General features: G+C 41.0%; 1 protein-coding gene across 1 annotated transcript; it reads right to left on the reverse strand.

Moving 5' to 3' along the window:
- Positions 1-939: 939 nt before the first annotated feature.
- On the reverse strand, positions 940-10,611 carry grhl3 (grainyhead-like transcription factor 3). Its single transcript, XM_046062941.1, has 15 exons — positions 10,487-10,611; positions 8,866-9,040; positions 8,705-8,766; positions 7,310-7,571; positions 6,937-7,176; positions 6,180-6,291; positions 5,887-5,981; positions 4,741-4,899; positions 4,560-4,629; positions 4,309-4,433; positions 3,416-3,441; positions 3,210-3,295; positions 2,999-3,084; positions 2,732-2,796; positions 940-1,388 (listed from the first exon to the last, which is right to left on the reverse strand). The coding sequence occupies exons 1-15, from the start codon at positions 10,501-10,503 to the stop codon at positions 1,271-1,273; spliced, it is 1,698 nt and encodes a 565-aa protein (XP_045918897.1). The 5' UTR covers positions 10,504-10,611; the 3' UTR covers positions 940-1,270.
- Positions 10,612-12,948: the final 2,337 nt, after the last annotated feature.

Below are 12,948 nucleotides of genomic sequence, written 5' to 3' on the forward strand. Positions count from 1 at the left end.
CATGTCAGAGGTCGCACGTCTCTGGAGCAACTAGGGGTTAAGTGTCTTGCCAAGGGCTTACCACAACGTGATTAGTTTTTGCTTGCTTCTTTATCTGCATGTCAGAAAAACAGACCAAACCCCTCTCATGCAGCTGAGATTCATGCTTTTGTTTGATCTGTATAGAGAGCGGGTAGCAGTTGTAATTGAGCACACACACAGGAAGCATCTCCTCCTTATCTGTTGTTTGTTCCAATAATAATTGATCCTGGCAGAGCTGCAAATGGCTGGCCTTTCAGTCAGATATCAATGCACAATAACTATAAATAATAACAGACAGACACAAAACCTGTCATGCATTTCTTTTATTTTCTTACAAAAGAGGCAAGGTACTATTAATACAACCAGATTTGCCATGCTATAATAATGAAATATCTTGGGGATACACGTTAGTTTTGAAATGATGTGTAACGTATAAGGGGAAAAAATCCTTTAAAAAAAAACTTTTTACACAAACACACACATACTCTGAAAGTCCTCCAGCAGGCCTTATGGTTTGGAGGGTTTGAACTGTTTCCAGGAAAACTCTGTGGTTATGCTATACAGTCAGGAAATGTCCACTGCTTTCAGCTAAATGATGGCCAAGACTAACTCTTGAGTGGGTGGAAATGTCTGACTTTAGGTTCTCAATTTAACCCAGTGTTGGGCCATTGTAGTCGTGAAACTAACAGGAACCTACAGGAAGATACTTATGGCAGTGAAAAACATCAGTAGTAGGTTGTGGGGTGAGCAAATGCACCATTGGGTCTTGTAGAAGAAATGATGAGTACATTGAAAGCAGCAAGAATAGCAACCTCTGAAAATGCTGAATAAAACACTGTACACAAATCATGCACAAAGCTCTGTAAAAAAATTGAAATACATAGCAATTCATGGAAAATGAATTGCGGCATGCACATGGCTAGTTTATACAACACTGTCATATTAAAATCTATTTACATTATATATGTACACACTGTTCATCATAATTGCTCTTACGTTACAATATTAAATTCAAATAAAAAATAAAAAGAACTGGGATGAGTGGTATTTACAAAAATCAAGAAACAGTTTGACGTTTTCTACTTTGGTTGAGGTTGGAAAAACTGGAAGTCTCTTCAGTCCAGTCCTCTTACTGGCAGTCCACAGGTTACATTGTCTTTGATGGGGCAGTGCTTTTAACAGGCATGTTTTCTAACTGGCAGCGCTGATTTGTTACATCCTTCAATAGAGCAGGTAGCTGATTGGATTCTCATACTTCAATGAGAGTGACCTGGAACTGACCGCCGACGACCTCGGACAGCTCAATGAGGAAGGCCGACTGGTTGGTGTAGTGTTCAATGATGTTGTCGTCCATGTTTACGAAAATCCTGAAGAGAGGACAGGCAAAAACAAAAAAAGGTTACCTCAGAGATCAGGATGAAAGAAATCTATTAGTGGTGCACAGAAAGTGGGCCAAATCAAAGTGCATGAAACCTGTTTGAATAAAAACAGATTCTTCTTCAAAACTAGGACACGCAAATTGGCTCTAAAATGTGTTGTGCTCTACTTTTCACTCAAGTGTGACATAAACAACAGGTTTCTTGTTTGGTTGAACACATCATTTGTTTAGAGGAAGCTTCTCGGACGAAAAACACAGTGGCTGTGTATCTACTGCATCAGTAGGGTTAATGAATCAGGTCACTCTTTTCTTCCTCGCCAACACTAACACTAACCTTTGAGCCCTTAAAGCTTTAATGACTGTACTAACCATCAGCTCATGCATTCTGCCTGCAGGGTCAGGGCTGATTGAAGTAAAGAGCAGAGGGAGGGAACTGCGGGGAGAATGTAACCTAACCTGTTAGCTTAGCTGCTCCCGCTGAAGTGATGCCAGCAAGAGGCAGGAAAATCACCCAAAGGTGTTTCAGTCTCTGTCAGGAGATCTTATTAACATCTCGAGAAATGCCCACTGATCTATTTTGTTATTTTACAGTAAGTGACCCAGACTATTGTCAGTTTGAAAGCTATTGACTGTGTGAGATCAATGCATTGTGTTTTTGGAGGTTCTGCTAACATACTTGTCCTTTAAAGCCACCTTAGCTATTTTGATAATTACTTACTTAAAAGCAGATCTTTGTGAACCATCAGTCATGAAGAGAGGCGCTGACCTTTTCGTTACAATTAGAGTACCTCCTTTGTTTTATCAAAATATCTTTTGAGGAAATTAAAGGCATTGAAGTCCTTAGTTTTTTTGTTAGACACGGCACCACTCTAAAGCACCCAAATGTGAGAGTTTAAAAAATGATCTCGAACTTAATGAATAACCATCAGCTTCTGACTGCAAGCCTCTGAAACCTTCAACGTTACCACATATCTCTTTCACAACGGAAAAACTTCCTGATGCATAGATGCGAAGAGATTAGGAAAACATAAATAATGTACAACAATTGGTCACGATGACGCATCTGTAAGACTTTTGAAATCTTTTCTTCCTCCCTCACCTGTCTTCTTTTTGGAGGAGCTACAATTAACACATTCCAGCAGGCCCAGCCAACTAACCTACCTACCCAGTCTGTCAACATGAGCTTCCTTAATGAATAGAGGATGAGATTAAAACCACAAAACTAAGCCCTGAGTTTATGAAAATCGTCTGTGTCAAATTAACTAATTTAATCCATTTGGGTGTTGTTGTATAATAACATTAGGCATACCTAAGAAACAACAAGACACTCACCCTCTCTTGCATTTCTTGTAGATTTTCCCAATGGTGTCTTTTTGCATACCGTACTTTTCTGAAACCTGAGGAGGTAAAGCAATATGAGGTGACAGTTAGCATGATCTCCTGCTGAAAGAAAGATGATATACTTGAGAGATAACGTACAGTAAAGTTAACACTATGAGAGCACGATGTGTGAGTTGGTGGAAAAGCACCAAAGAGAAATCAGGCCAGATTATTCAGGAATGTGTTTATGAGTGTGTTTGAAGTCAGTGTGTTACTTACAGCTTCTCGTAGGCCTGACAGCGTTGGTGTGGTGAGCATGAGCGCATCAAACACCTCTTCAGCGACTGTCCTCACGTACAGCAGAACTATTGGAAGGCAAGAAAAAGATTAACGTTTAGCATATAAGTTAAGAAAAGCTCATTGGCATATTATTGATCTTTGCATTTTTTTTGTTTTTTTTAAATATTAGTCTTTTTGGTTTTCAATGTACCTCTTTGAGGGTCTTCTCTGCGGGCTTGCTTGCTGGATGGAGAGCAGTTTTTATCTCTGTCTTGATACGATCTCTTCATAGAACTCCTTGGAAAAAACAGAGCAGACGGTCACATTAGATTAGCCACATGCGTTTATTCATAAATAAAATAACCGGTTGTGATGGACAGCTATTAATGCAGCCTTGTGTTTCCTTTCTATGCTTACCTTTCGATCTCGTCCATGGGAGTGGCCTAGAGAGACAGAAGAGGAGACCGGAGATCAGATTAGACACCACTCCACTGATAAAAACATTGCTTAATGCACCCTCCTTCCCACCATTGTTTGTCCACAATACATTCAAAAAGGAATGTTATCATTACTTTCAGACTGAATTTCCCATAACCTCTAACAGAACAATGTAAGCGTGGACACTGATGGGGAGACACAGATAGGACCTTCCTACGCTTTATCGTACTGGCCAATCATAGATGTTTTCCGCCATAACCTTTCATAACAGACTGTGGTGCATTGCATTATTAAGTCATTGTGTAATTGCTGTTTTTTTGGTCTTCAGTTTTCACTGTTAATCGGGCAAACTGGGGAAGCATTTCCTCTATACACAAACACACACACTCCCCCTGTCTCTCTTTCTCTCCCTCATACATTTCAATCTAGACTAAATGGTGTGGGAAAACTGGCCTGTCTGAACATCACCCTTGCCTCACTGTTTTTACAAGTGTGTGTGTGTGTGTGTGTGTGTGTGTGTGTGTGTGTGTGTGTGTGTGTGTAAAGGAGAATGAGGGTGGCGCATACTGCATGTCAGGTGTCTTGTGTGCAGTTGCACCAGGTGTGAGAGCCCCCATAGCTTAATCTCAGTGTCAGTAGCTGTAGCAGCTTGTATCTTGCCCGGTTTCGACTCCAATTAGCTCATCTGATCTTTCGCCTCACTTTCGCTGACACCCTCCCCTTCCCACCCCACTTTTCCCCACTACATACTTTCCCACAGTTTTTTCCTGCCTCTCTCGTGCCTATCCGATCGCCTGCAGGGATGCAGTTTTTGGGAACATGATTCGCTCAACACAGGAGGAGTAACAAAATATAATCAAAGGGGGACCTACTATGCGTTGTAAGCAGGAGAGGTGTGTTTCTGGAATGAAGAGAACTGGCTGGGTGACGTGGTCATCCAGGGTTTGGAAGAAGGTGCAGTCACTGCCCATGGAACTGGTCACCAAAGACTTGTTGGCTGGAAACAAAAGCAGGAAGGTCCACGATGTCAGAACACACTCTCTGAAGGCTGTGTTTATATGCTGTATTTATTTTTGGAGGATAAAATGGTATTTAAGTTGCGCTGTCTGTTTGCAACACTCACTGTTAGCATCGTTCTTTCCTCTCCTTTTGCTTCTCTTTCTCTCCTCATCACGCATCTTCCTCTCTGCACCCTGAAGACACACAATCACAGTTGCAACAACAACTCCACAAATGCCAGATTTAATTTATGTGTGTGTGCATGTGTAAGAAAAGAAGGAAGTGAAATGACACAAGTAACGTACCTTATCACAGAAAATCTTGACCTGGCAGGCAGCTCTGTGTATGAGCTGGTTGGTTCCTGAGCTGAAGTCATAAGTGTCAATCTGGATGTTTAGAGGCAGGCCTTTCACTCCCTTCTGAGATGAGAAGTCTGTGCTCAGGGAGTTGATGCCAATGTACACCTGTAGAGGAATAGGAGTAGGTGTTTTAAGCACATCATGTTGGCATCATGTTTTTGTACATAATAATAATAATAATAATATTAGCTCTATTTGTGAAGCACTTTCCAATGCAGGTAACGAAGTGCTGTGCAATAATCACTGCAAAACATAAACACGTCATTTACAACAATTAATATGTAAAACATAAACAAGTCAATATGGAATTAAATGAAAAATACATTACGCATAACACAGTGAAAGCTATTTTGTACATGTGTCACAGTAGAGACACAATGACTGACTGGTTTGAGAGAAGTATGCCAATGAAAACAAAAGGAAGAACTTGGAGCCATTCACAACACGCTGACATGTTTTTAGAGTGAGCCTTGCTTTGATATGAAAATAGGTTTGTTTGTTGGTTTAAAGATTCTTCTTCATCTGCTCAAAACAAAACATCTGCTGCTCTCATTTTTTCCTGTCTTGAAAGAGAGACACGCTTCACTCTTTCAAAGAGTATGGTCTACACCTGCTCTATTTGAAAAGTACAATGAGATCACTTTTGTTATGAATTGGCACTATATAAATAGAACTGAGTTTAATTTAATAATTAATTAATTTAATTCTGTCCTCCTCGTTTTTCCTTCTTTTTTTTTTTAATCATTAAATGCACAGTGTTAGACCTCTCTATCCTTACATTATCTGCTGATAGTTTCCTTTTCCCTTCTTCCACAGGCAGCAGGTTTGGTGGCCCCACCTCTGCACCTTTGGGCCACAGAGAAGCTCTATTAAGTTGCCGTGGCTCTCGCCTGCTGTTGTGACAGGAGCCTCAGGGCCAAACACATTTCTGGGATTCCTCCCCTCCCTCGCCAGCCACTCCTTCTACCTTTCCTCTCTTTTCTTCTAAATCTTCCACCTGTTCTGTTCCTTCTCTCTTCAGAGAACCGGCCTTGCAGAGCCACGTTATGTAAAAATATCTACGCCTTCTTTTTTTAATGATAGTGTGTTTACCTTGGCCTCTTCATTGGGGTTCCAAACAAAGGAGAGAGCGTTGAAAGCCACCTCCTCTACGTTGCTAATGCCGCTGAACACTTCTTTGTAGTCCGCTATAAAAGAAAAACTTTTTTTTTTAAATATTCTTTTAATAATCTTTTCAGGTTTTTAATTATGTAAGAATGATAGGTTGATTCTTTTAACATATGACAGACAAGTGACAGAATCTTTCGCTTTCATGTCCTTGGTGTAGGTGTCTGTGTTCAGGTGTACAGCGACGTATGTTTATTTTTCATGTGTGAAAAACATACCGATGTCAATGACCCTCTGCTTGGCAGTTGGCTGGCGCGCGTGCCAGTGATTCCAAAAACGGAGCTGCATTTCTGGGCTCTTGTCATTCTCAAACACAGCCATCACCACTGTCTGGAGTGGAGAAAGAAAAGTGACAGAAAAGCAGATAATTAGATACATTTGTCAAGCTGAATGTAATTCTGTCACCAGCTTACATTTCCAAGACTGGCGAACGTTTCATTTGTCACGCCAAATCCCCCTTTTCTTCTCACATTGTCACCAGTTATTTGCAGTGAGCGGGTGTGTGTTTGTGTGTTTTTGTCCTCTGATTTGCTCAACAAAGAAAAGGGTTGTCACCTATATATTAAAACCAACCCCCCTTGTCCACTGCTCTTTTCCCCCTCACACTCTGCTTGTGTCAAACGGAGTTGAGCTGAACCCCGCTGCTCTCTGGCCTCATTACACCAACGCAGGATTAATTATACAGGGAAGGACACTGTCATTTTAAAGGTAGTGTGCAGGGTGTCAGCAGGGAATTAGTCACCGAGAAGCCGGCTCCAAGGGAGGGACAGATTTTTGGGAAGGGTTGGCTTGGTAGCACGCAAAGAATTCATGTGTTCATGGGCCCATGGAAAAAGCCTGAAGGGAAGGATGGCAATTTGCACAATACACATTTTTTTTAAGTAAGCTACACATAGAAAAACAAAACAGAGACTCAGAGAGAATCATTTCTAAAATTTAAAAAATATGGTCCTTGCTTTCCTGACGATGTCTCACCTTGACTTTGGTGGCATTGAGGCAGGCACTGTTGTCCACTCCTTGGAGAGTGATGGGGTAGAATTGGCCCTTGTTCAGGTAGACCATGGGCAGCTCATTGGACTTATATGTAGAAGCAAGGGGAGCTCCCAGGGAAAACTGAAAGTCACTCCTGAATCTCTCTGGTGGGGAGCAGGTGTAGGAGCCCGAGTACACAGGGCTGGACTGGTCCTCGGTAAAGGGATCGCTGTAGGGAAGGGTCTAAAATCCACAAAATCACACAGGGACATTTATTAATAAAGGGCAATAAGGAGAGGCAGGCAGATGGTAATGACAAATAAAAGAGGACCTGCATGGGGAAACAGGGATTCAGCTTTCAAATAATGACACTTACCTCAGTGCTGGGGTCTGGGAAAGCACTGGGCTCTGGCCACTTCTGCAGCAGGGAGTCAAATATGATATTGAGTTCCTGCTTGTCGTAAGTGTCAGCTACGACACTGGTTAGGGTGGCGTAGGTGTCTGAGGTGTTGGGAACAGAGCTTGGCAGGGAGGTGTGATGTTTGGAACCCACAACCTCTTGAGGACTCTCAGAGAGGAGCTTCATGATGTTGGCAGACCCCTCCAATGAAACAAAGTCACTGCTGTTGGTTGGATTCCTGGCGGGGTGAGGTAGGGTGGGGCGGGGCGGGCAGGTGGGAGGAAATAGAAGGGAAAAAGAGAGCTGATTAATTACAAAAGGAAAGCCACTTTTGTGAGGTCAGCATGACTTGGTAATACTCCTCCTAAGTGTAGAGAGAGATGGGAAACAAACAACCTTAAAGAACCAACTAATTGTAGTGTGTCTTAATAATAATAACTTGATTTATATGGCGCCTTTCACAAACCCAAGGACGCTTAACAAACAAGATGGGGGGGTATGAGGTGTGAGGCCAGGGGAGATTAAAGCCCATAGGCTTCAGTGAAGAGGTGTGTTTTAAGCTGGTTTTTAAAGGTTATTAGAGAGGAGGCAGAGCAGATGGCAAGAGGGAGCTTGTTCCAGAGTGATGGTGCACTGACACAGAAGGCTCTGTCACCAAATGTCCGGAGCCTGGAATTAGGGACAGCGAGCAGGTCCTTGTCAGAGGACCGCAGGGACCTTGACTGAGTGTAGCGATGGAGTAGATCTGTGAGGTACTAAGGTGCAAGTCCATGTGGTCCAAGTCCATGTAAGGAGAGTGTTGTATGTCAAACATTACAGAACATTACAGAAGCTTGCAGAGAGCCTGTGCAAACATGCAACAGTGAGCAAAAGCACTTCTTGTGTCCAAACTCTCTCAGCACACATGGCTACTGCAATGTGAACTCGCTGGTGTGAGTCTGGGTGGGTACTATTTGTCTCTTAATCCTACTTTTTTCCCCTTCTCTGTGTTTCTCTGTTGAACGTGTTTGAGAGGACAACACTGCGCCCCAACAATAGCCATTTCTCACTCACCTAACAAGAAGTAGGAATGGAGGAAAAACAACTGTCTGTCTGCCTGTTGGGAAACTCTTTAAGCAAGGCAGAGTGGATGATAAAGAGAGGATAGACGGATGGCAGGACTGGAGAGGTAGACACTAATCCCTCTGACTATGTTTGACTTGAGGATTACCCATTCACCTGTTTATGACCTCCCAAAGCCCTGCCTTTCTCTTTCTGTATTAACACTCTCTCTAATACATTTTATCCAGCTACAACCGGGGAACATTTAATTAAATTTTTAATGCATCTGCTGCAACCAATAACTTTTTGGTGGATTTATGTGTTTCTTACCTCTCGGTTTTGCAGATGTTGCCAGCGCGGTTGCAGGTAGCAATCTTCTGCTCTTTCTGGCTCTGGAAAAAAAAAGTGATCAGAGTAAGAACGTTAGAATTAATCTTGGGGTTAACATTAAGTTATGTTGGGTTTCTAATTACTCATTGCGCATTATCTACCTTGCACTGTTCATAAAGCATGGTTAAGGCTGCCAGGTCATCTCCTGGGTGGAGTCTGGGTTTGGAGTGGTTTGGCTCGGGGACAGGGCTCTCCAGGTAGGACCAGGATTCCATGACGTGGTTAGTGTAACGGTTATAGTTGAAGTTCTCGCTCTGAAAGACCAGTCCCAGAGTCCTACAGACAAGAGGAGAGAGTTGAGAGTGACTGATTAGATTGACAGTTTGATCGGCAAATTCAGATATACACAAAAAGACAGAAATGTAAAATTATCTTGCGAACCGAAAAGTTAAATAAATGGATTCAAATATTTTAGATGCTTTCTTCTTTCTTACAAACAGCCTTTGACAGAGTGAGAGCAAGCTGGAGTTTAAACGTAGTGCCTGAGCCTCAGGGCACTGCACATACTTGCCCCTGAGCGTGGATGGTTTCGATTACCAAACCGCAGAGCTGAGTAACATCTCTCAGAACCAATGGTGTGAAAAAGGTTTAAAAAGCCAGGGGCCACCCACTAACAAGCCCCCCTCCATGCTCATATCTTGAATCCTGTATACATTTTCTTATTTGCAAAGATCTTAAAAGAGATGACAAGATTTTCTTACTAAGTAAATAGAAACCCACAATCGTAACTGACTAATGGAAAAAATGCCTGGGATTCTGAGGATTTGATTTGTTTGGAAAGACTCGCAGTTACATTGGACTGTAAATATTCTGCCTACCGGGATTAAGGCCCCCTTGTAGTTGATCTGAAGTAGCTAATGAACAAATATCTGCAGTTTACTCTGGATAAACAGCAAATTAAATGTGCTGACAGGAGGGTAAAACCACACTAGCTTACAACCACAATAGACCCAAAGCTTAAGTAGAAATCCAGTGATTTCTCGTAAGGATTACTGAAAGAGGACTGAATTTTGTATTTTAATACCATACCTGGAAAGCTAGAAATGCTGTATTAAAGCATGATATAGTGTACATTTTAACTTTTGTCTTGACGCAGGATTAAAGTCTACTTGCTTGATATTTTGGTTACATTATAAAAACTAAAACAGTACACCTGCTCTAAGATGCACCTGTCTCTTCTCCTCACAAGCAGCAGCATCATTGAACAACACACAACTCTTTAGTTACTCTCCATTTCCCTCTAAAACGCAGCCAAGTGCAGATGTTTTTAGACACACACAGAAGGGGGGCTCGTGTCTAAGGTTTCGCCTTTATGTAATTCAATGCATTACATGCAGTCATTGCCCTCTGTCTCTGTCCAACACCCCAAGAGGAGATTCTTATTTCCCAGTGTCCTTTTGTGCTCTGTGGCTCCTAGGTTAGTGACAACACAAGCTGAAACAGACCCACTACAACCACAGACCAAGCTGTGTATGTGTGTCAAAACTATCCATATCAATTTCCCCATGCAAAACACTCCCTTGTAAAAAAGGTGTTTTTTCACATGGGGGCAAATAGGAAGAAGGGGGGTTATGTCCCCCAGACTGGGATCCAATAGGAAGTATTTACTGTATTACACAAAGTCTATCCATCTTTTAGACAAAAAGCACATTTTGAGAAAGGAATCCTGATACAGCATATACTTTAAGCCAAAATACCAAAAAAGATCCTCACAGAACTCACTCAGTCTCTTTGGTCATGTCTCCAATCCAAGTGGAATAGGTTCCTTTATTCAACTCCTCGCTGTTTCTGCGTCAATGAGTCTATGAGTCTAGCAGAGGAGAACAGTGACACACAGATGAGTCAAGTGTTGTGATTCCTTCTGAGCATGGGCCAGATTTATTTCATCCCAGCCGAGTTTCCCTCTCTTCTCTGATTGGAAGACTGAAACAGGTGCCTGATAGGACAGGTGTAGGATCATTAACTCTTCCCTGGCTGGAGAGAAACTGGCTTGCATATGTATGAGTGTGTGCAGCCAAAAGAACACTTTGCAAGACAATCCAAGGCAGCAGTATTTTGAATCTCATTATCGTTCCAGATAAAAGAGTGAGATTGGGGATCCCTGAGGTGTGAAAGGTTTGTTAATGACCTGGAACTCGGCTTTTGTTAATGACCTGGAACTCGGCTTTAACATGTTAATAGTTTTTCAGTATCATTTTTCACTCTCCCCCTTCATGTTCATGTTTTGGTTTCTTTATTTTCTGGGGATCAAAGATGCAAAAATGGATGCTTTAGTGTTGTGGTCAATACTCCTGAGGAGAGGTGGGCTTAAGGGAAACTTATTTTTAAAATTGAATTAAAGTGAAAAGTTGAGAGATTCAAAAATGTACATGTAAAAATAAAAATAACATCTTGTAACTTCTTAGATTTAGAATTATGCAACTAGTTCCAATTCTTCAAATGCATTGTAAAGTTTTGCCTTTTAATCAATACCTTTACACAATGACACAACAAAACATGTACACACAGAATAGACTCCAGTATAAACCAATAAATTAATAGTGAACCAAAACAGAAAAGAGCAAAAACAAGAAATGAATGGTTAATTAAATAAATAAAGGTTTACATTTCATTTTTTATTAAAAATCATTACCCAGTCTAACACAACTAAGTAGCATTACCACAGTTGCAAATACAACAGATATAAGTAAAATTCCTGCATTCAAAATTAGGTAAAAGTATAGGCGTATTATCAGGGATTTTATTTCAGTGGTTTGTATGAAGATATTTATTGGATTATCATTATTATATGCAATAACTGTGCAATTACATGCACAGTAATTGAATGTTTAATTGGTCCAGCTGCAACACCTTTAACCTTTGAAGTGTTGGGCATTTTGACTTTTAACAATAAATCAATATAAAATTATATGTTTGGTGTGAAAATATTTGATCTTTAAAGTAATGATACCTGTGAAATACATGCACTGAAGTACAGTGCAGAGTTAATGTAGTTAATAACTTTCCATCTTTGTGATTGAATGTTAAAATAATAGTAAAATAGATGTTGACTCTTGAGTTGGTCACTCTGAGGCCAGTTCAATTATTTAACTACTTCTGCCAAGATATTTGATATATGATGATTGTTTTTGATATTTGATGATGAATGATATATATGTGGTCTGCTCAACAAGTAATTTAGTGACTAAATGCATTTTTGACTTTGCATGTGAAAGTGAAATTTATTTTAGAAAACATACAACGGAAATAAGTGGAGATAGATTTTACGTCGCTGATTACAAACTGTGGATCATAACTACAAGATGAAATGGCAGAGTGGATGATAAAAACAAGCGCACTCAAGTCAAGCCAAAGGTCACAACTCTTGCTACCAGGAATCCAAAAGCAGTGACGCTTGTAAGGTCTTCATGTCAGTCAGAGATCATCTTACACCCACACACTGGTGCACACTTACACAAACACACACACACACACAGAGCGAGACAGAGAGAGAGTAATGTGCATGTGTGTAATGACATGTTGCTTTTTATCTGTTCATTTATGTGTGTGAGCACCTCTTGTGGCTGACACCTGAGGGAATCTGGCGTGATAACACATAAGGGTGCGTGCTGTGCAGCTTGCCCACACACTCACACCCTCATAGACTAACAAACACACACATAGACATAGAGCCCCAAGGCAAGCTGGCATCGAGTCAGGAGAGAAAGAGAAATAAGGAAGACTTTTCTGTGTGTGGCACACCTTCATTATATCATATATGTCCTGAGAGTGCATCCACACAATTAAACTTAATTTAAGTCATTCCAGTTAATGCTCCATCTTTGTCCGCTACAATTTCCAAATGTTGTTGACTAAAATGGATGTGGGTCTTTTCCACAAAGCAATCAGCCTCTCCTTCGTTTTTCATCAGCTTGTTGAGGGTGTGAACGGTTTCTCTTGCCTGTGGTTTCTTTTCTCTCACACCCATAAAGCCCTGATGCACACATCTAAACTCCAACCAAACATACGTCCCCTGGACAACAGTTCAATTAAGCAACATTTTACTGTATTTTCACAAGAATAAACTGTTCTAAAATGTGCAATGAAGTATAAGCAGCAACTGCAAAATACTAACATTGGCAACACTGGCAGTTCTGAATGTATGTTTAGTCACACAATAATCATGAATGAGACGTTTAATGATG

This window comes from Micropterus dolomieu, linkage group LG11 (assembly GCF_021292245.1).
Source record: "Micropterus dolomieu isolate WLL.071019.BEF.003 ecotype Adirondacks linkage group LG11, ASM2129224v1, whole genome shotgun sequence".
Lineage (NCBI taxonomy): Eukaryota > Metazoa > Chordata > Actinopteri > Centrarchiformes > Centrarchidae > Micropterus > Micropterus dolomieu.

Bases quoted from the DNA above. Each gene is read 5' to 3' on its own strand.
- grhl3 (XM_046062941.1), bottom strand. The intron at 4,434-4,559 runs GTGAGTGTTGCA...TTTTGTTTCCAG, and splicing joins AGGAAAGAACGATGCTAACA to CCAACAAGTCTTTGGTGACC. The intron at 3,442-4,308 runs GTAGGTCCCCCT...CTGTCTCTCTAG, and splicing joins TCTCCTGCTTACAACGCATA to GCCACTCCCATGGACGAGAT.